At 42.4% G+C, this 20353-nt stretch overlaps 1 protein-coding gene across 1 annotated transcript in view; it reads left to right on the top strand.

Moving 5' to 3' along the window:
* The window catches only part of LOC311133103 (inactive phospholipase D5-like), a gene marked incomplete at both ends in the record, with an annotated part of 84551 nt that extends 72367 nt beyond the window's left edge, over positions 1 to 12184 (top strand). Inside the window, 7 exons of the mRNA XM_084166537.1 lie at positions 4608 to 4716; positions 5573 to 5697; positions 6627 to 6824; positions 10918 to 11054; positions 11241 to 11406; positions 11623 to 11713; positions 11910 to 12184. Of these exons, the coding sequence (XP_084022663.1) occupies positions 4608 to 4716; positions 5573 to 5697; positions 6627 to 6824; positions 10918 to 11054; positions 11241 to 11406; positions 11623 to 11713; positions 11910 to 12184 (1101 nt within the window). The remainder of the gene's footprint in view (positions 1 to 4607; positions 4717 to 5572; positions 5698 to 6626; positions 6825 to 10917; positions 11055 to 11240; positions 11407 to 11622; positions 11714 to 11909) is intronic.
* Positions 12185 to 20353: the final 8169 nt, after the last annotated feature.

The following is a 20353-nucleotide window of genomic DNA, read 5'->3' as shown; positions in this document are numbered from 1 at the left end:
TCTTCAGTTAGACAGCCAAGATCATGGGTTGTAGAAAACGGAAATGGTGCCTATAATGTAGAAAGAGCACATTCTGCATTGTAATTTCACACAAAACGTCCTATTTTTGGTGCGGCTAAAACCATGATTTGGTCAAACATGACTCCTGTAATGAAAGTGTCTGCCCTGCCCCTGTGCCTGTGCCCTCTCTGGGGCCTGCTGCTGTGATGAACGAGCCGCTCTCTTCACACTCCATGCGCTAAAGATAAAAATGTGTTGTGATCTTATAACATTTAAAAATGCAATTGGGGGAAAAACACAGCTTTAGAAGCTTCGTCCCCTTGTCCCTGTCGAAGAGAGGAGGGTCTCAGCTTTTTGTAGGTATAATTTTTATTTCTCAATATTCGTCTCAATAGCAACTATTTTACAACCAAGATATTTTATATGGCGTTGAGATATGGAGCGGAAAGCGCGAAATGCGCACCGGCCATTGCGAGGGCATAGGCCTATTCATGGGTTGCATGTTTCCTCACAATATTGTTTTGAACGTTCGTTTTGGACTGATGCCCGACTGAGCATTCTACTCAATTCATCGTCAATGGACGCTGATGAAGATTTAATCCAAAGTGCGTTACAGTGGCTTGGAAATACAATGAATTTGAAAGGAAAACATTTTGTCATAATTTTGATGTCACCAGATTGACTTTAGATGCAGTATAAGGTTGACGGGAGGCCACCGGATTTTAGCTAGCTATCCTTAGCATTGTCCATTTGCTAGCTAAATGACACCATTGCCATACGTCTAAAGGACATTTGACGACATGATAATGCTGGCAAAGTTGTTTCCTACTAAATATTTCACTACTTTAGCAATGCAATCATACTTCCAGGTACTATAGTGTAATTTAGACTAAACAGTAGTTAGCCTCCGTTCAGAATGACTGGGTTTATCACCACTTTAGGGCACCACTATGGCGCCGCCGATAGATGGCGGCTTGAGAACGTTCATAACAATGGCATGACGTGACGGAGTTGCAACGTATGAATAGGTTTCATAGGTAGTAGCCTACAACTGCAAGTATTTTTTTAGGACATTACATTTACTGTTGGATGAATACATGGCTACTAGCAGTGGGTATTATATTTATCTATTATATTTATATTTAGTTAGCGATCTAGTTAATGTGTTTTGAGTTTCCACTTCCTCAGGGGTTGAACCACAAATGTTATTAGCATATGATATTAGTTAGTGCACATAAAGATGTATGTAATTAATCTCTATTGAACCTGAAAAAAATCAAAGTTTGACAGTAAAATATAGCAACTATAGTCTAATTCTCAATTGTCTCTCCACTTACGTTGCAGTTTTACTAATGGTATTTTTCTTGTCAGCAAAACCAGATTATTACTGTTCTTCCACCAAGAATACAAATAATGTATTCCACCTGCTTTGACTTCTCACTGTTGCTTTCTATGATAAGCTTCAAAGATCAGCCAGTGAAAATCTCACTTTAAAAGTTCATATTCTGTTAACTAATACCCAAATAATGTTGTTTGTACTCGTATTTGTGGCCAACGCATACATTTGAGAAAAAACACTTTAAAATCCCCACTTCAAACTTTTATCTAAAAAATGCTTTCTGTATGATGTCATCCTCCTGAGGGGTGTGAACTGGCCAATCAGCGGTCTAGAGGAGGATGAGCTGGCCAATCAGCGGTCTACACGTGTGAATATTTTTAATGACCGGTATACGCCCACACCATTCTGTTGGTTGGGGTACGCCCGCACCGTTCCAACACAGAAAAGCTGCTTTTTAACATGCTTAATTACAATTTTTTGGAAAGAACTATTTCACTCATATTGTAAGTAAGTAGAGGTCCTATTTCATAGAAATCTGGAAACACTGGACAGTTACTTTAAGCCCAGTCTTATCCATCTCTCACACATTGTATTTATAGACTTATGCAGGCTACGTATGGCCTCTTTCTGCCAGAATGTGCCATTCGTTTTCCTGGGTTGCAGGCAAAGTTGAGCCCATCCACTGTGTTGGCACACAGGCAGACTCCCAAACAGCTGACAGCCATTAGCACCCTAACAGCCCTGCTTATATTGAGGTTAAATTTACACTTGGGCTTGGCTAAAATGCCAGTGTTGAGTTTTGGACAGCCCCTGTATCTACCCACTGGCGTTTAGTTACACTAAACAAAAATATAAACGCAACATGCAACAATTTCAAAGATTTTACTAAGTTAAGATTCATATAAGGAAATCAGTCAATTGAAATAAATTCATTAGGCCCTAATCTATGGATTTTACATAATTGGGAATATGCATCTGTTGGTCACAGATGTCTTTAAAAAAAAGGTAGGGGCATGGATCAGAAAACCAGTCAGTATCAGGTGTGACCACCATTTGCCTCATGCAGCGCGACACATCTCCTTCTCATAGAGTTGATCAGGCTGTTGATTGTGGCCTGTAGAATGTTGTCCCACTCCTCTTCAATGGCTGTGCGAAGTTGCTGGATATTGGCGGAACTGGAACACGCTGTCGTACACGTCGATCCAGAGTATCCCAAACATGCTCAATGGGTGACATGTCTGGTGAGTATGCATGCCATGGAAGAACTGGGACATTTTCAGCTTCCAAGAATTGTGTACAGATCCTTGCGTCATGGGGCCGTGCATTATCATGCATGACAATGGGCCTCAGGATCTCGTCAATCTCTGTGCATTCAAATTGCCATTGATAAAATACAATTGTGTTCTTTTGTCTATCCCTGCCCATACCATAACCCCACTGCCACCATGGGGCACTCTGTTCACAACGTTGACATCAGCAAACTGCTGGCCCACACGACCCCGTACACGCTGTCTGCCATCTACCCGGTACAGTTGAAACCGGGATTCATCTGTGAAGAGTACTCTTCTCCGGCATGCCAGTGGCCATCGAAGGTGAGCATTTGCCCACTGAAGTCGGTTATGACGCTGAACTGCAGTCAGGTAAAGACCCTGGTAAGGACAACGAGCAAGCAGATGAGCTTCCCTGAGACAGTTTCATCAGCTGTCAGGGTGGCTGGTCTCAGACAATCCCGCAGGTGAAGAAGCCGGATGTGGAGGTCCTGAGCTGGCGTAGTTACACGTGGTCTGCGGTTGTGAGGCCGGTTGGATGTACTGCCAAATTCTCTAAAACGACGTTGGAGGCAGTTCATGGTAAAGAAATGAACATTCAATTCTCTGGCAACAGCTCTAGTGGACATTCCTGCAGTCAGCATGTCAATTGCACTCTCCCTCAAAACTTGAGACATTTGTGGTATTGTGTTGGGTGACTTGCACATTTTAGAGTGGCCTTTTATTGTCCCCAGCACACGGTGCACCTGTGTAAGTAAATGTACAGACCAGATCTACAAAAAGAGCCAACAGAGACTGTACTTTTTAAAAAAGTTGGGTTCTTTTAATATAGACTGTACTATATTGACTCTGTTTTACAAATCCTTTATTGAGAGTATTTTAACTTTTTGTATTGTTTGTTGGTTTGGCAATGCCACTGTCAGTCAGAGAAACATGTTGAGAAGGATTATTACCACAGCAAGTAAGGTACTTGGAGTCAAACAGACAGGCCTGGATGAGATCTTTAAGGTCAGGGCCCTCCGTAAGGCTCACAAAATCATTTTAGACCCAAGTCACCCCCTGTACCTGGACTTTGAATTACTCCCCTCTGGGCGTAGGTATAGGGCACCCCTCAGCAGGAAAAATAGAACGAGACAATCATTTGTGCCAGGTGTGATATCCCTCTTAAATAGCTCGGGCAAATGTTCCCATTGACCCCGTAAGGCCAGCAGGCTAGTCTTTGTTTTAAATGTTTTAAATGTTTTATTTCTTATTTCTTACTTTTATTGGTGCGTGACTGTTATTGAAAGTTGTATTGTCAATCTTGTTTTGTATTTAACGCCACTTTAAATGTGTACATGACACTGCAACAACATTTCCCCATGGGGACAATAAAGTAAGTAAGTAAGTAAGTAATGATCATGCTGTTTAATCAGCTTCTTGATATGCCACACCTGCCAGGTGGATGGATTGTCTTGGCAAAGGATAAATGTTCACTAACAGGGATGTAAACACATTTGTGGCCAAAATTGGAGAGAAATAAGCTTTTTGTGCGTATGGAAAATTTCTGGGATCTTTTATTTCAGCTCATGAAACAATACTTGTTGCATTTATATTTTGGTTCAGTGTAATTAGTGAGAATGTAATGTGTCATGCCTAATTGCTCGCCATGGCAGTTTGACTGGAGAGGGGGCCTCCAGGCTATGCAAACCTAATCGCTTTAGCCTGCAGCAATTGTTTCCTGTGCTCCACTGAAATGAAACCTCAGTTTAAAAAAGGATTGGGGACCTGAAAGTATAACATATTATTTCAGAGCATGGCTGTGCTTTATGCTCCCTGAATGTGTATACTCATGTGTAGGGGTATATCGCTGAATGAAGATTCTGAGAATTGGACACTGCCAGTATGTCATCTTCCTACCATGTTAGGAATTGTCTAAACATCCCCTATCAAACACATCCAGTTACCCACCAGAATGTGATGACCTATGATGATGCTATTGATTGTGTTCTTGCTTACAGGGTCGGGCTTTGCTGCAAAGACTGCGGGGGCTGAAGAAGAAGGGAATCAATTTGAAGATAGCCAGTGGAATGATCAACTCTGTAGAGCTCAAGAGCCTCTCTCGTCTGAGTGAGTCATGTTGTAACCCACAACATCAGAGTTACAGCTATATTTACTTTCCAAATACAGTACCAGTCAAAAGTTTGGACACACCTACTCATTCAAGGGTTTTTCTTTATTTTTACTATTTTCTACATTATAGAATAATAGTGAAGACATCAAAACTATGAAATAACACATATGGAATCATGTAGTAACCAACAAAGTGAGATTCTTCAAATAGCCACCCTTTGCCTTGATGACAGCTTTGCACACTCTTGGCGTTCTCTCAACCAGCTTTACCTGGAATGCTTTTCCAACAGTCTTGAAGGAGTTCCCACATATGCTGAGCACTTGTTGGCTGCTTTTCCTTCACTCTGCCGTCCGACTCATCCCAAACCATCTCAATTGGGTTGAGGTCTGGGGATTGTGGAGGCCAGGTCATCTGATGCAGCACTCCATCACTCTCCTTCTTGGTCAAATAGGCAAAGGGTGGCTATTTGAAGAATCTCAAATATAAAATATTTTTGGTTAACACTTTTTTGGTTACTACATGATTCCATTTGTGTTATTTCATAGTTTTGATGTCTTCACTATTATTCTACAATGTAGAAAATAGTAAAAATAAAGAAAAACCCTTGAATGAGTAGGTGTGTCCAAACCTTTGACTGGAAGTGTATATTGCCACTTTTTATAGAAAATACTGTTTATATCATTACTATTGATAGTGGAAATGACTTTTATTGCAGCGTATTCATATAGTCTTGACACTTACCTTGAGGAGGGACGTTACATCATGACTCCCATCTTACATGCAATACTAACATACATAAAATGTTGAGATTTCTATCTCCGTCGTTTTCTGTGTCTTTTCCAACCTGTGTAGGTGAGGTGCACTACATTAACATGACTGCCCTGACCAAAGGCTTTCTGCACTCTTCTTTCTGGGTGGTGGACAGGAAGCACATCTACATCGGCAGTGCCACCATGGACTGGCGATCACTGTCCATGGTATCTTAGTATATTCACTCCATTATATCACCTACCTGTGTGTATTTCTGTAACATTTTTACCCCATTCAATGAGACCACCTATGAGTACACCTCATACTGACTATGTTCCACACTTTGATTCCGTAAACCCTTTTACTAACCAATTGTGTACACAAAATCTGTTTGATTTTGAGTTCTGATATTTGGCAGGTATGTTGAGGCCACTGTGTACAGCCATCTTCTCTGGTGATTTGTCCAATGACTCAGCAATAAATATTTATTCAAACACTCTGCTATTTACCTTAGGAGAACAGCATACATTAATTGGCTCAGGTTGCACAAACATACTGAATAGGAAAGAGATGCAACCTTATAGTTGGCAGAAAACTTGAAACCTTTTAACGAAGGAGAGAGGAAAATACTGAATTAATTGAGTAGGGACAAAAAGGGAATGTGGACATTCTTTCATGTGCTGCTCAAAGCCGGAAAAAGTACAACGGTTCATTCAAGTGTGACCCGATTCGCTGTACCTAGCCTGTCTTTCTTTAGCATTTCACTGAAATAAACCCTTGCTTGAAAAGGGCATCACTTGAAAACCCCCGCTGTGAGAGGGGATAGGAGAGGCCTGGTGATTGGAAGTGCCTGGAGGACTATCTGCCTTGTCCAGGGCCAGAAGAGGGCAGGAGAGGATGGGGGGAGTCAGGGCTGGAGGGGCGAGAGGCACTGGGCTGTGGAGGGGAGACAAGAACAAGGGAGAAGGGTAAATGGAAGTGTGGGGAGTAGGAGACGGAAGGAGAGGACAAAGTGGGAATGGAAGTAAAGGAAAATGGGGGAGAGAAGGAGAAGAGGAGATGGGTGGAGGAAGGGTAAAGTTGGGTGTGGGTGGAGTCCCTGGGGGCACGTGCTAACATCTTACAACATCTGTGTTGTTGCTTTGTTGTCTCTTAGATGAAAGAACTGGGGATCATCATCTACAACTGTAGTTGCCTGGCACTGGACCTGCACAGGGTATTCAATCTCTACTGGCAGCTGCAGTATAAGGACTTTATACCGTCCATCTGGTCCAAGAGGCTGAGTGCCCTGTGGAACAAAGATGAGAACCTCCCGCTTCTCTTCAACAACACCAAGGCTGAGGTCTTTCTCTCTGTGAGTGACATTCTCACCCATGGCTTTATACTTAAGGCCAGGAGTTTGTCCTGACGATGTGACCTTATAACAAGGGCCTTGAGTTTTTCCATGTCTGGTTACATAGTCAGGGGAAAACTCATGCCGTTACTAATGTATCATTGTTTTTTTTATCATTCTGAGAGACAGGCTCATCTGTATATTCAATTAATGAATACTTCTCTGAGATTTGGAATTCTGTGGGGTTTTTTCTTGCTAGCAATAAGAAATTGCCAATATTTATGGATACTATTTTCATAGCGAAGACTTTTCTTGGCTCCAACCTTTTCATTAGTCCTGATATGATGTAAACATTTGCAACATCCTCCCACAGTTGTAATAACTTTCAAGAGAGGTGACGGTTAGGTGAAAAAATCAATTTCTTATACAGCTCGCTATAACTCATCAGCTCAATTTTTTTATGTCTGCTGACTGGATGAAAAATGGCATCAGAAAACATGTGGTTGGCTCGCTATAAATTAGGCTTGGCCATCTCTTCATGTCGATGAACATTTCTGAAATGCAGAGGAAACGTTAATCATTGGAACTATTGATAGCAATCCATGTGAACCGTGATCCGTCATTGTTCTCATCACACACACCCACATTCTGATTACACACAGAGAGGGGAGGTGAATAACATAGCGACAGAATCAGTTCCAGGGAGAGACATCATTTTACTCTTAGAGAGGCTGTGACAAAGATATGCTCCAAGACGTGTGGTGATGATGATGACAATGACAATGATTGATTGCATCTACAGTATATACAGTGCCTTGCAAAAGTATTCATCCCCCTTGACGTTTTTCCTATTTTGTTGCATTACAACCTGTAATTTAAATGGATTTTTATTTGGATTTCATGTAATGAACATACACAAAATAGTCCAAATTGGTGAAGTGAAATTAAAAAAATAACTTGTCTAAAACAATTCTAAAGAATAAATACCGGAAAAGTGGTGTGAGCATATGTATTCACCCCCTTTGCTATGAAGCCCCTAAATAAGATTTGGTGCAACCAATTACTTTCAGAAGTCACATAATTAGTTAAATAAAGTCCACCTGTGTGCAATCTAAGTGCCACATGATCTCAGTATATACAGTGGGGAGAACAAGTATTTGAAAAACTGCAGATTTTGCAGGTTTTCCTACTTACAAAGCATGTAGAGGTCTGTCATTTTTATCATAGGTACACTTCAACTGTGAGAGACGGAATCTAAAACAAAAATCCAGAAAATCACATTGTATGATTTTTAAGTAATTAATTTGCATTTTATTGCATGACATAAGTATTTGATCACCTACCAACCAGTAAGAATTCCGGCTCTCACAGACCTGTTAGTTTTTCTTTAAGAAGCCCTCCTGTTCTCCACTCATTACCTGTATTAACTGCACCTGTTTGAACTCGTTACCTGTATAAAAGACACCTGTCCACACACTCAATCAAACAGACTCCAACCTCTCCACAATGGCCAAGACCAGAGAGCTGTGTAAGGACATCAGGGATAAAATTGTAGACCTGCACAAGGCTGGGATGGGCTACAGGACAATAGGCAAGCAGCTTGGTGAGAAGGCAACAACTGTTGGCGCAATTATTAGAAAATGGAAGAAGTTCAAGATGACGGTCAATCACCCTCGGTCTGGGGCTCCATGCAAGATCTCACCTCGTGGGGCATCAATGATCATGAGGAAGGTGAGGGATCAGCCCAGAACTACACGGCAGGACCTGGTCAATGACCTGAAGAGAGCTGGGACTACAGTCTCAAAGAAAACCATTAGTAACACACTACGCCATCATGGATTAAAATCCTGCAGCGCACGCAAGGTCCCCCTGCTCAAGACAGCGCATGTCCAGGCCCGTCTGAAGTTTGCCAATGACCATCTGGATGATCCAGAGGAGGAATGGGAGAAGGTCATGTGGTCTGATGAGACAAAAATATAGCTTTTTGGTCTAAACTCCACTCGCCGTGTTTGGAGGAAGAAGAAGGATGAGTACAACCCCAAGAACACCATCCCAACCGTGAAGCATGGAGGTGGAAACATCATTCTGTGGAGATGCTTTTCTGCAAAGGGGACAGGACGACTGCACCGTATTGAGGGGAGGATGGATGGGGCCATGTATCGCGAGATCTTGGCCAACAACCTCCTTCCCTCAGTAAGAGCATTGAAGATGGGTCGTGGCTGGATCTTCCAGCATGACAACGACCCGAAACACACAGCCAGGGCAACTAAGGAGTGGCTCCGTAAGAAGGTCCTGGAGTGGCCTAGCCAGTCTCCAGACTGAACCCAATAGAAAATCTTTGGAGGGAGCTGAAAGTCCGTATTGCCCAGCGACAGCCCCGAAACCTGAATGATCTGGAGAAGGTCTGTATGGAGGAGTGGGCCAAAATCCCTGCTGCAGTGTGTGCAAACCTGGTCAAGACCTACAGGAAACGTATGATCTCTGTAATTGCAAACAAAGGTTTCTGTACCAAATATTATGTTCTGCTTTTCTGATGTATCAAATACTTATGTCATGCAATAAAATGCAAATTAATTACTTAAAAATCATACAATGTGATTTTCTGGATTTTTGTTTTAGATTCCGTCTCTCACAGTTGAAGTGTACCTATGATAAACATTACAGACCTCTACATGCTTTGTAAGTAGGAAAACCTGCAAAATCGGCAGTGTATCAAATTCTTGTTCTCCCCACTGTATACACCAGTTCTGAAAGGCCCCAGAGTCTGTAACACTCCTAAGCAAGGGGCACCACCAAGCAAGCGGCACAATGAAGACCAAGGAGCTCTCCAAACAGGTCAGGGACAAAGTTGTGGAGAAGTACAGATATGGGTTGGGTTATAAAAAAATATCCAAACTTTGAACATCCAACGGAGCACCATTAAATCCATTATTAAAAAATGGAAAGAATATGGCACCACAACAAACCTGCCAAGAGAGGGCCGCCCACCAAAACTCACGGACCAGGCAAGGAGGGCATTAATCAGAGAGGAAACAAAGAGACCAAAGATAACCCTGAAGGAGCTGCAAAGCTCCACAGCGGAGATTGGAGTATCTGTCCATAGGACCACTTTAAGCCGTACACTCCACAGAGCTGGGCTTTACCAAAGAGTGGCCAGAAAAAAGCCATTGCTTAAAGAAAAAAATAAGCAAACACATTTGGTGTTCGCCAAAAGGCATGTGGGAGACTCCCCAAACATATGGAAGAAGGTACTCTGGTCAGATGAAACTAAAATTGAGCTTTTTGGCCATCAAGGAAAAATGTCTGGCGCAAACCCAACACCTCTCATCACCTCTCATCACCCAGAGAACACCATCCCCACAGTGAAGCATGGTGGTGGCAGCATCATGCTGTGGGGATGCTTTTCATCGGCAGGGACTGGGAAACTGGTCAGAATTGAAGGAATGATGGATGGCGCTAAATACAGGTAAATTCTTGAGGGAAACCTGTTTCAGTCTTCCAGAGATTTGAGACTGGGACGGAGGTTCACCTTCCAGCAGGACAATGGCCCTAAGCATACTGCTAAAGCAACACTCGAGTGGTTTAAGGGGAAACATTTAAATATATTGGAATGGCCTAGTCAAAGCCCAGACCTCAATCCAATTGAGAATATGTGGTATGACTTAAAGATTGCTGGACACCAGCGGAACCCATCCAACTTGAAGGAGCTAGAGCAGTTTTGCCTTGAAGAGTGGGCAAAAATCCCAGTGGCTAGATGTGCCAAGCTTATAGAGACATACCCCAAGAGACTTGCAGCTGTAATTGCTGCAAAAGGAGGCTCTACAAAGTATTGACTTTGGGGGGGTGAATAGTTATGCACCCTCAAGTTCTGTTTTTTAGTCTTATTTCTTGTTTGTTTCACAAAAATATATATTTTGCATCTTCAAAGTGGTAGGCATGTTGTGTAAATCAAATGATACAAACCCCCAAAAAATCAGATTGTAAGGCAACAAAATAGGAAAAATGCCAAGGGGGGTGAATACTTTTGCAAGCCACTGTAGCCCTGACATTGACATGAGGGCCTCAGTTCTCTACTCTCCACTGATTTTAAGTGTCTGTTATCATCATGTGGCAGAGCTCTCCAGATGTCTTCTGCCCTAAAGACAGGACCAGAGACCTCGACGCCATATCCTATGTGATCCAAAAGGCCAAGAGGTTCATCTATATATCCATTACAGATTACCTGCCTCTCACTAATAGGAATTCTCACAGGTGAGCAATCTTTATTACTGACAGCACTTGATCATCTTATTGTTAGCATTGTATCATATGCCCATTTATACAACACAATGACAACTGATAGAATGAAACTGATAGGATAAAACTGTGTAAATGTGTGTATAATTACCAGTCATTACCAAACAGGTAAGTGTTTGTAACTCTTTGTTACCTGGGCAGATACTGGTCAGGTATAGACGGGATGCTTCGGGAGGCCTTGATCCTGAGGAACATCAAAGTGCGTCTGTTAGTAAGCTGCTGGGAGCAGACACACCCCCTGACCTTTAACTTTGTGTGGTCCCTGAAGACCCTGTGTATGGAGCTCCCCAACTGTTCACTGGAGGCTGTGAGTGTGCACCTACAATACATTATTGGACACCACACACCTACATCCTCATTAACTGGATACAAACTGTATAACATCACTCATCATGCCTACATTATCAGGCTCATCATAACTATATTATAATCTCTACTGTACCTGCAAACCTTATGTACTGTACATCATGTCAAACATATTCATCACTACTGCTAAGCCAGTCCTTCTGTGTGTTTTGTGCAGAAGTTCTTCAGTCCCAGGGAGCAGAGAGATGGCACGCTACAGGGAATCAACCATAACAGATTCATAGTGACAGACAGTGCTGTGTACATAGGTGAGTTTACTTCCGTGAATTTCAGATGACTAATATGTATTTTGCGAATGAATGAATGATTTGTTTATTCAATTATTGGTCGGTCTACTGGTTGGTGGGTTGATTAGTTTGCTTGTGAGGTGGGTTGATCTTTGGCTAGTACTTTTTAATCTATGTTTCTGATTAATGCTTTTGGCGGGTGTCTGTTGTCCCATAGGGAACTTTGACTGGGTGGGGAATGAGTTTACGTTCAACGCTGGAGCAGGCATGGTGATCAGTCAGGCAGAGGGGGTGAAGGAGAGGAACTCAACGTTGGTGGAACAGGTGAGGGATGCGTTCGAGCGGGACTGGTATTCACGCCACACCAAGAGCCTGCAGGCTAACAAGATCCCAGTCTGCAACAAGCACCAGCTCAACCAACTGGCACATCTCAAAATCACTCAACCAACAGAGAGCAGTGGGAGTCAGGAGAGTCCCAATGGCTCCCTGTGAATCCAAAGACATGTGGTGCGTTACAAAACTGATTTATGCAGGCTTTAAGAGAAAAATAACTGTTTGAATGCTGAAATCGGATACAATATAGGACTTGTTTTGAGGTAATATTTGTTTTTCTATCACATCTGCTGTTTATTTCATCCTCTATGACTGTTTCTTACAGAAGACATGGGCAGGGAACTGATGAAATAAATATATTTTCTATTGATTGCCAAACCTAAATATAGTTAATTGTTTAATCCATTTTGCCAATAATGTCGTCATTTATCACAACCCTTTAAAACCCTCTCTGACCAAAACACGGTTGGAGCTGCATGGACAGTAGTGTGGAGATACAGTATGTCCTATACAAATCTATACTCCAAGGGTGTTTACCTGATGTCTTCAATATTAATTTTGAAAATCCAACATGCCTCCAGCCTCGACCAAATGAACAGGTGCCATCTGTCTGTTGGACAACAGCTGATCAAATGAAGTGAATGGGAAAATAACAGACTGCCAGAAGCATGTCTTGATCTCATCAGACTCATAAGCTACTGACATCTTTCGGGTGTTTATTGTTGCAGAGTACAGACAATTATGCCCCATTAGCATCAATCTATTTTGGTATCACATCTAAAATCTTGTCTTGGTCTCAACTAGAATGTATACTTGATTATATTTAATATCATAATGCCAGGGGTTGATCTCCGAATCTTAACTAAATTTACAGGATTAAGATACATTAACCAATTTTAAGAGAAAGTTGCATCTTTTATTTTATTCTGTATATTTTCTTTGTTGGAAACACTCAAAAGGGTAGAACTAGCTACAGTGGGGAGAACAAGTATTTGATACACTGCCGATTTTGCAGGTTTTCCTACTTACAAAGCATGTAGAGGTCTGTCATTTTTATCATAGGTACACTTCAACTGTGAGAGATGGAATCTAAAACAAAAATCCAGAAAATCACATTGTATGATTTTTAAGTAATTAATTTGCATTTTATTGCATGACATAAGTATTTGATACATCAGAAAAGCAGAACTTAATATTTCGTACACAAACCTTTGTTTGCAATTACAGAGATCATACGTTTCCTGTAGGTCTTGACCAGGTTTGCACACACTGCAGCAGGGATTTTGGCCCACTCCTCCATACAGACCTTCTCCAGATCCTTCAGGTTTCGGGGCTGTCGCTGGGCAATACGGACTTTCAGCTCCCTCCAAAGATGTTCTATTGGGTTCAGGTCTGGAGACTGGCTAGGCCACTCCAGGACCTTGAGATGCTTCTTACGGAGCCTCTCCTTAGTTGCCCTGGCTGTGTGTTTCGGGTCGTTGTCATGCTGGAAGACCCAGCCACGACCCATCTTCAATGCTCTTACTGAGGGAAGGAGGTTGTTGGCCAAGATCTCGCGATACATGGCCCCATTCATCCTCCCCTCAATATGGTGCAGTCGTCCTGTCACCTTTGCAGAAAAGCATCCCCAAAGAATGATGTTTCCACCTCCATGCTTCACGGTTGGGATGGTGTTCTTGGGGTTGTACTCATCCTTCTTCTTCCTCCAAACACGGCGAGTGGAGTTTAGACCAAAAAGCTCTATTTTTGTCTCATCAGACCACATGACCTTCTCCCATTCCTCCTCTGGATCATCCAGATGGTCATTGGCAAACTTCAGATGGGCCTGGACATGCACTGGCTTGAGCAGGGGGACCTTGCGTGCGCTGCAGGATTTTAATCCATGACGGCGTAGTGTGTTACTAATGGTTTTCTTTGAGACTGTGGTCCCAGCTCTCTTCAGGTCATTGACCAGGTCCTGCCGTGTAGTTCTGGGCTGATCCCTTACCTTCCTCATGATCATTGATGCCCCATGAGGTGAGATCTTGCATGGAGCCCCAGACGAGGGTGATTGACCGTCATCTTGAACTTCTTCCATTTTCTAACCATTGTGGAGAGGTTGGAGTCTGTTTGATTGAGTGTGTGGACAGGTGTCTTTTATACAGGTAACGAGTTCAAACAGGTGCAGTTAATACAGGTAATGAGTGGAGAACAGGAGGGCTTCTTAAAGAAAAACTAACAGGTCTGTGAGAGCCGGAATTCTTACTGGTTGGTAGGTGATCAAATACTTATGTCATGCAATAAAATGCAAATTAAATTACTTAAAAATCATACAATGTGATTTTCTGGATTTTTGTTTTAGATTCCGTCTCTCACAGTTGAAGTGTACCTTTGATAAAAATTACAGACCTCTACATGCTTTGTAAGTAGGAAAACCTGCAAAATCGGCAGTGTATCAAATACTTGTTCTCCCCACTGTATGTATTCAACTTTTAATAGAGCTTTAGGCGTCTTATGTTGTTTTAACATAATCAAATCATTTATCTATTACTAAATTCTTCATAAAATTGACATTTCTGTAAAAAGGTGAGTGTCTTGCTTCCTTGAGTATCTTGGAAAGTATTGAAAACCACCACTAGAGAAACAAAACGTCCCTGGGCTTTACTTAGTTTGTAATGGATATGTTACCATACCACTGTCATATGCATATGTTAAACAGAGAAACAACAGCAGAGGTCAATAGCATACTAACATTGGAAGGCACTGAGCTGCCATATAAGGTCTACGGTATTCGTTTGGTCAAGTTACAAGGCAGGACAATGATTTTACCTAATGGAATATTGGTAATTGATTCCCAAGGTCTTCGTGGATAATTGGGTTTCTTTCTGGTATAACTCAGCTGGAAAAAAGTGTCTAACCAGTGGGACAACTGTAGCTCTCTTTGGAAGCAGATGTTGACTTATTTAACAGATATTGAAAAAACAGTTGTTGGATCAATAGCATGAATTTTTAAAGACTGCTAGACACCATTTCCAGTTTCCCCCAAGGACATGTTTTGAAATAAGATGGTATGCATTGCTTAACCACGGGATCTCTTTACATCAACTGCATGATACAAGCTTTGTGCCTGATCATCAAAGATGATCAACTACAGGAGTTGTCAATATCTTTTTATGATCATGTCACGCCAATTAATACTGTATGTAATAGCCTATCTGTGGTGGTTGATGGGCATTACACTTCTATTAATTGTCATGTCTTATATCTGTCTTTTTATTGTCTTTTTACAGTAATATAATGGGAGAACACTTTCTCTATGGTTCCTGGCGGTTCTCTTCGCACACATTCTGTTTTCATTGGAGTTATTTTGTATCTGTTAACATATTTTTATACAGGAAAACTATTAATAGTAGATTGAAAAAATAACAATGCACTTCCTGAAATATTTTGTCAGTGTTAACCAGAACATAAATGTAGCATTAACAAACGTCTATGATGTACATTGCACTTGTGCCAGACAATGTTCTTAAAATAGTTTAATCTGAGAGTAAATATCTGTACAAGAATTTACCCTTGAACTATGTCCTCTTGTCAAAAAGAGGTAGTCAAAGGCATTTGACTGATTTTGGTCCAGAGTGGGCTATTTTAAATATTGTTTTAAGAGTACATCAATATTGACTGTGAATACTCTGTTTGCACTTTGTCACTTTTTTTCACATTGCTGGCAAATCTTCAGTCACTGTATTACTCTTGATGTAGCAATGCTGGGATTAATATTTACATACCTTGTCATTTAGCAGATGCTCTTATCCACAGCGACTTACATTTACTAACCTATACATCGAACCCGTTAATAACAGATCAGAGCAAACCAAATTTGGGGTGTGTCCCAGATACAATCTATAAACTGTCCCCGACTTACTGTTGCCACCTAGAGTTAGTTTAAGGAAAGGCTATTTCTCTTACCTGCAAACAGGAACAAAAGATGTCTGAAATAATCAATTGTGGATTAGACAGATAGCCTACATTTGATTAGAATAGACACCTGTGTTGTTTTCTCAATATGTTACATTAGATTTGTACATCCACAGTAGGCCAACATGTCATAGGCTACTACTGACTGGTAAATGTGTTAATTAAAAGGTATGATTGTAATATTCTAATAATAATTGGAAGGATACCACTGTGGTCAAGGTGACCACACAGTTAATTCAAAAAGCACATTGCATCACATCACAACATTGAAGACATTCATTTTACTACTTTCTATTACAGTACAATCACTGCCCTCTGGAGGACAATATGTCCCACCAGCTGATTATTCACTGAGTGTACAAAACATTAAGAACGCCTTCCTAATATTGAGTTGCACACCTCAGCCCCCTGAAGCGTTCCACAGGGATGCTGGGCCATGTTGACTCAAATGCTTCCCACAGTTATGTCAAGTTGGCTGGATGTCCTTTGGGTGGTGGACCATTCTTGATACACACGGGAAACTGTTGTGCGTGAAAAACCCAGCAGCGTTGAAGTTCTTGACACAAACCGGTGCGCCTGGCACCTACTACCCTAGCCTATTCAAAGGCACTTAAATCGTTTGGCTTGCCCATTCAGCTTCTGAATGGCACACATACACAATCCATGTCTCAATTGTCTCAAGGCTTAAAAATCCTTCTTTAACCTGTGTCCCCTTCATCTACACTGATTGAAGTGTATTTAACAAGTGACATCAATAAGGGATCATAGCTTTCACCTCGATTCACCTGGTCAGTCTGTCATTGGAAGAGCAGGTGTTCATAATATTTTGTCCAATCAGTGTACATTATAGCATCTCTGTTTTGCATCTATTTTGCTCAATTTTGGCATGCTCACTGCTTGTATGCCCTGCCTTTATGAACTGTATAGTACAATAGAGCCTTCTTTTAACATTATAAAATTAAAAAATACAAAAGGAATGTATATTTATTATATAACCTTGTTGATGCCTATATCTAATTGATACATTTAATTTGTACTCTTAATAAAACATGTTCTGACATTGTATTGTGGTTTATTCAGAGCCTGTACATGTTAATGTCCAGTCCAACCTAAGTGACTATCCATTTCAGAGTACTTGTGATTTAAACTGTGGTGGTTTAACCTGTGAACTAATTAATCCAATCTCAAGAGTGGGGTTGGTGAGGGCTCTCAATCCTGAAACTAGGCTAACTCAATCACCCTATTCAGGGAGGTCAGTAGCCTCGTAATTAGCAGACTGATTACCGCCAGAGAGGAAGAGGCAAAGTTAGAGGTTCCACTCCCGTCAAAATCTGCCTATGCAGACCAAGTGGGGATGGAGGTCTATGAGAGTGTGCCGGATTTGATCAACAGAAATTTGTATTGCTAATTTGCTGAGGGAGGCTTATTTGATCGAATAGAAGTTTTGTAATGTTTAGGTTGTTACGAATATGCTGATGTAAGTGGATGCATGTTAGACTGAGTACCAGTCTCTTTAGCTAACATTCCACTCCTTGTTATTGCTTTGGCACATGACATGGAGTATAGGGAGTGGATTAGCCTGGTACCCAGGTTAGACGCACGTGGCATCTCTGCAACTTTGAGAAAAAACAATTTTATATCGGAGTTGTTGGTTCACACGCATATCTGCCCTCTAATTGGCTAGAATGTTCCCACCTGATCTCACCTCCTCCCACCTGCCTTTTCCGCCTTTGCGACAACGACTCCCATTGTTAGGGTGGAGACAAGACCATCTCATCATTATCTAGAGTATGATCAGGCTCCCCTGCTCAGACGTTGCATGCATCAACCAATGGTTGCGTGCCACATCATCGACTGACAGATTTATATTGCCGTGTTCACATGCTAGTCGGAACTAGGAAACTCTGAAATGTCAGACTTGCTAACAGGTTGTAGTTATACACGTGCCACGTTCAACCAGTTGGCAAGTCGGACATTTCTGAGTTTCATAGTTCTGACTAGCACGCGAACGCGGCATATAAAATGATGTGGCTAGCTGATACTTAAAATACCTATCCAGGCAGAGGACTGTGCCCTATCTCTGTTACCGCTGCACTGATATCCATGTAAGTGAACTCAGGCGGCTTGCGGGGCTAGGGCCGCTCAGGCGGCTTGCGGGGCTAGGGCCGCTCCCTCTGCCCCGGCGAGGCGACATCACGCAACAACCAATGGGCGAACTCTGCCGGTTCACGCTGGGTTCATAGCTGAAGAAAGTGTCCCAGCGAAAAGAAAACTGAAGTAGAGTCACCGGGTGCATTACTATTCTTAGACCTTGCTGACACCTGACAGATCTTCGCCTGGATAGGTATTTTAAGTATCAGCTAACCATGTTATAGCAATTTGTCAGTCGATGACGTGGCACGCAACCATTGGTTGTTGCGTCGCCTTATTAGCTGTGGAACGTGCCCACCGCCTACATTGGCTAAATGGCAGCGAATTGTGCAGCGCTGTAGTTGGTCCACAGATGGTGGATAAATGAAGATAGTTCACTCAGGCTGTTGACCTTTTCTTTTTTAAAGGTCCGTTCCGGTCTGCTTAACAGTGAGGTTCTCTCATAGACACCAATGCAATAGCACCTGGGTCTGGTCTGCTTAGTTAATTGACTGTAATGTAACCAGAAAAAATGGAGTGGGGTGTCTCACTTCCTCTTCAGTTTCTGGTTGGTCTCCACCGCCTACAAGGTCAATCCAATATCTGCAGTGGCCTACAGCATTTACTGTGATATGGCCTCTGCAGAAGTCAGGGCATTCCTACTTCTTGCTCTTCACGGAGCAGAGCTGTTGTGAAGGAGTTTGTGTTTATACAGGACCTCTCACCCCCACTTACCGTCAACCAATCATGTCAATGCGGAGCTATACGGAGACCTCCGCATTGTCGCATTGTGACAACATTTGAGAGGTGCACAGCGATGCAGTACGGAGCTTGATTTGGCCTCTGCATGCCTCTGGAGGCTCCGCAATTGTGTCACACCCTCCATAGGAAGCCTCCGACCACATTTAGGATCAAGCATAAATTGGCTTTTACTCATTGAGGTATAATAGAACTGGAGACTGCGTCCAAGATGGCCGACCGTTGTTTTTAATGTAATCTTCTCATGTTAAAGGCGCTGCATGGTCAATCCCACATCTGCATTGGCCTTGCAGCATTTACGGTGATATTGCCTCTGCAGAAGTCAGCAGTGTTGCTAACTTAGCGACTTTGTCGCTATATTTAGCGAGTTTTCAGACCCCTCTAGCGACACGTTTTCAAAAAAGCGACTAGCGACAAATCTAGCTACTTTTTCTGGTGTTATTGGAGACTTTTGGAGACTCTGACGTGAAAGCTCAACGAGCAGTGGGTGATGCCGTGGGCCCCACCCCCGTCCCAACGCACTCACAGGCGGCCCAGTCCTCGTGCAGCAGTCCCTCCCAGCTGCAGTCAGAGCAGGAGATGTTCACCCCTCCGCATCCAGACTGCAAATGAATGGCACATGCGGGAAGCCGCCGCTGGCTGATCCCGCCCTGGCTTACATTCAGGGTGGGATGTAAATGTAGGGTGTTTTTTACTCACTTTTTGTCTCTCCCATGACATTTTCCTCTCTTCTACAGCGTCCATCACAATTACATGCACATGGCAAATTATATAAATTAGGTGATGACGTAATTTAGCGACTTCTAGGGACTTTTAGGACAGCCAATAGCTACTTTCCTTACTGAGGAGTTGGCAACACTGGAAGTCAGGGTGACATCATACTTATTGCGCTTCGCGGAGCAGCGCAGAGCTGTCAAGGAAGTGAGTTTGTGTTTATACAGGACCTCCCGTCAACCAACCATGTCAATGCTGAGCTATACGGAGCCCTCCGCATTGTTACAACATTTTTGAGGCGCATGGCAATGTGGTACTGAGCTCAACTTGGCCTCTGCATGCCTCCAGAGGCTTCGCAATTGCGTCACACCATCCATACGGCGCCTCCGACCACATGTTAGGATCAAGCATACATTGGCCATTTTGTAAAAGACAATACAGTATGAAGATAGGCAGAAACTGCTTCTCCAATAGAAATCCCCATCACGCTTGTAGGCAATGTCATGGCGACGTTAGCTAGCTAAACTCATGCACAGAAACACGTCATCGGGTCTAACGGCATATCGTCATATCAAACGCACTTTTTGACAAATCAAAACGTGTCAGTATATCACTTTCACGAGGATGGAGTAATAACATGATGGAGTAATAACATGTTCAACTACTTAAGACATTGGCTCGAATCTAGGTTGTGCCTTTGGATTTGGAGATAATTAACAACTAAGGAAGAATGTTTCACTTCTCTCATTGACTTCCCAACCCCTAGCCTGG

This window comes from Coregonus lavaretus, assembly GCF_964263955.1.
Source record: "Coregonus lavaretus genome assembly, chromosome: 1".
NCBI lineage: Eukaryota > Metazoa > Chordata > Actinopteri > Salmoniformes > Salmonidae > Coregonus > Coregonus lavaretus.
The sequence above is the reverse complement of the archived record's forward strand: the minus strand, read 5'-3'. Positions and strand labels throughout refer to the sequence as shown.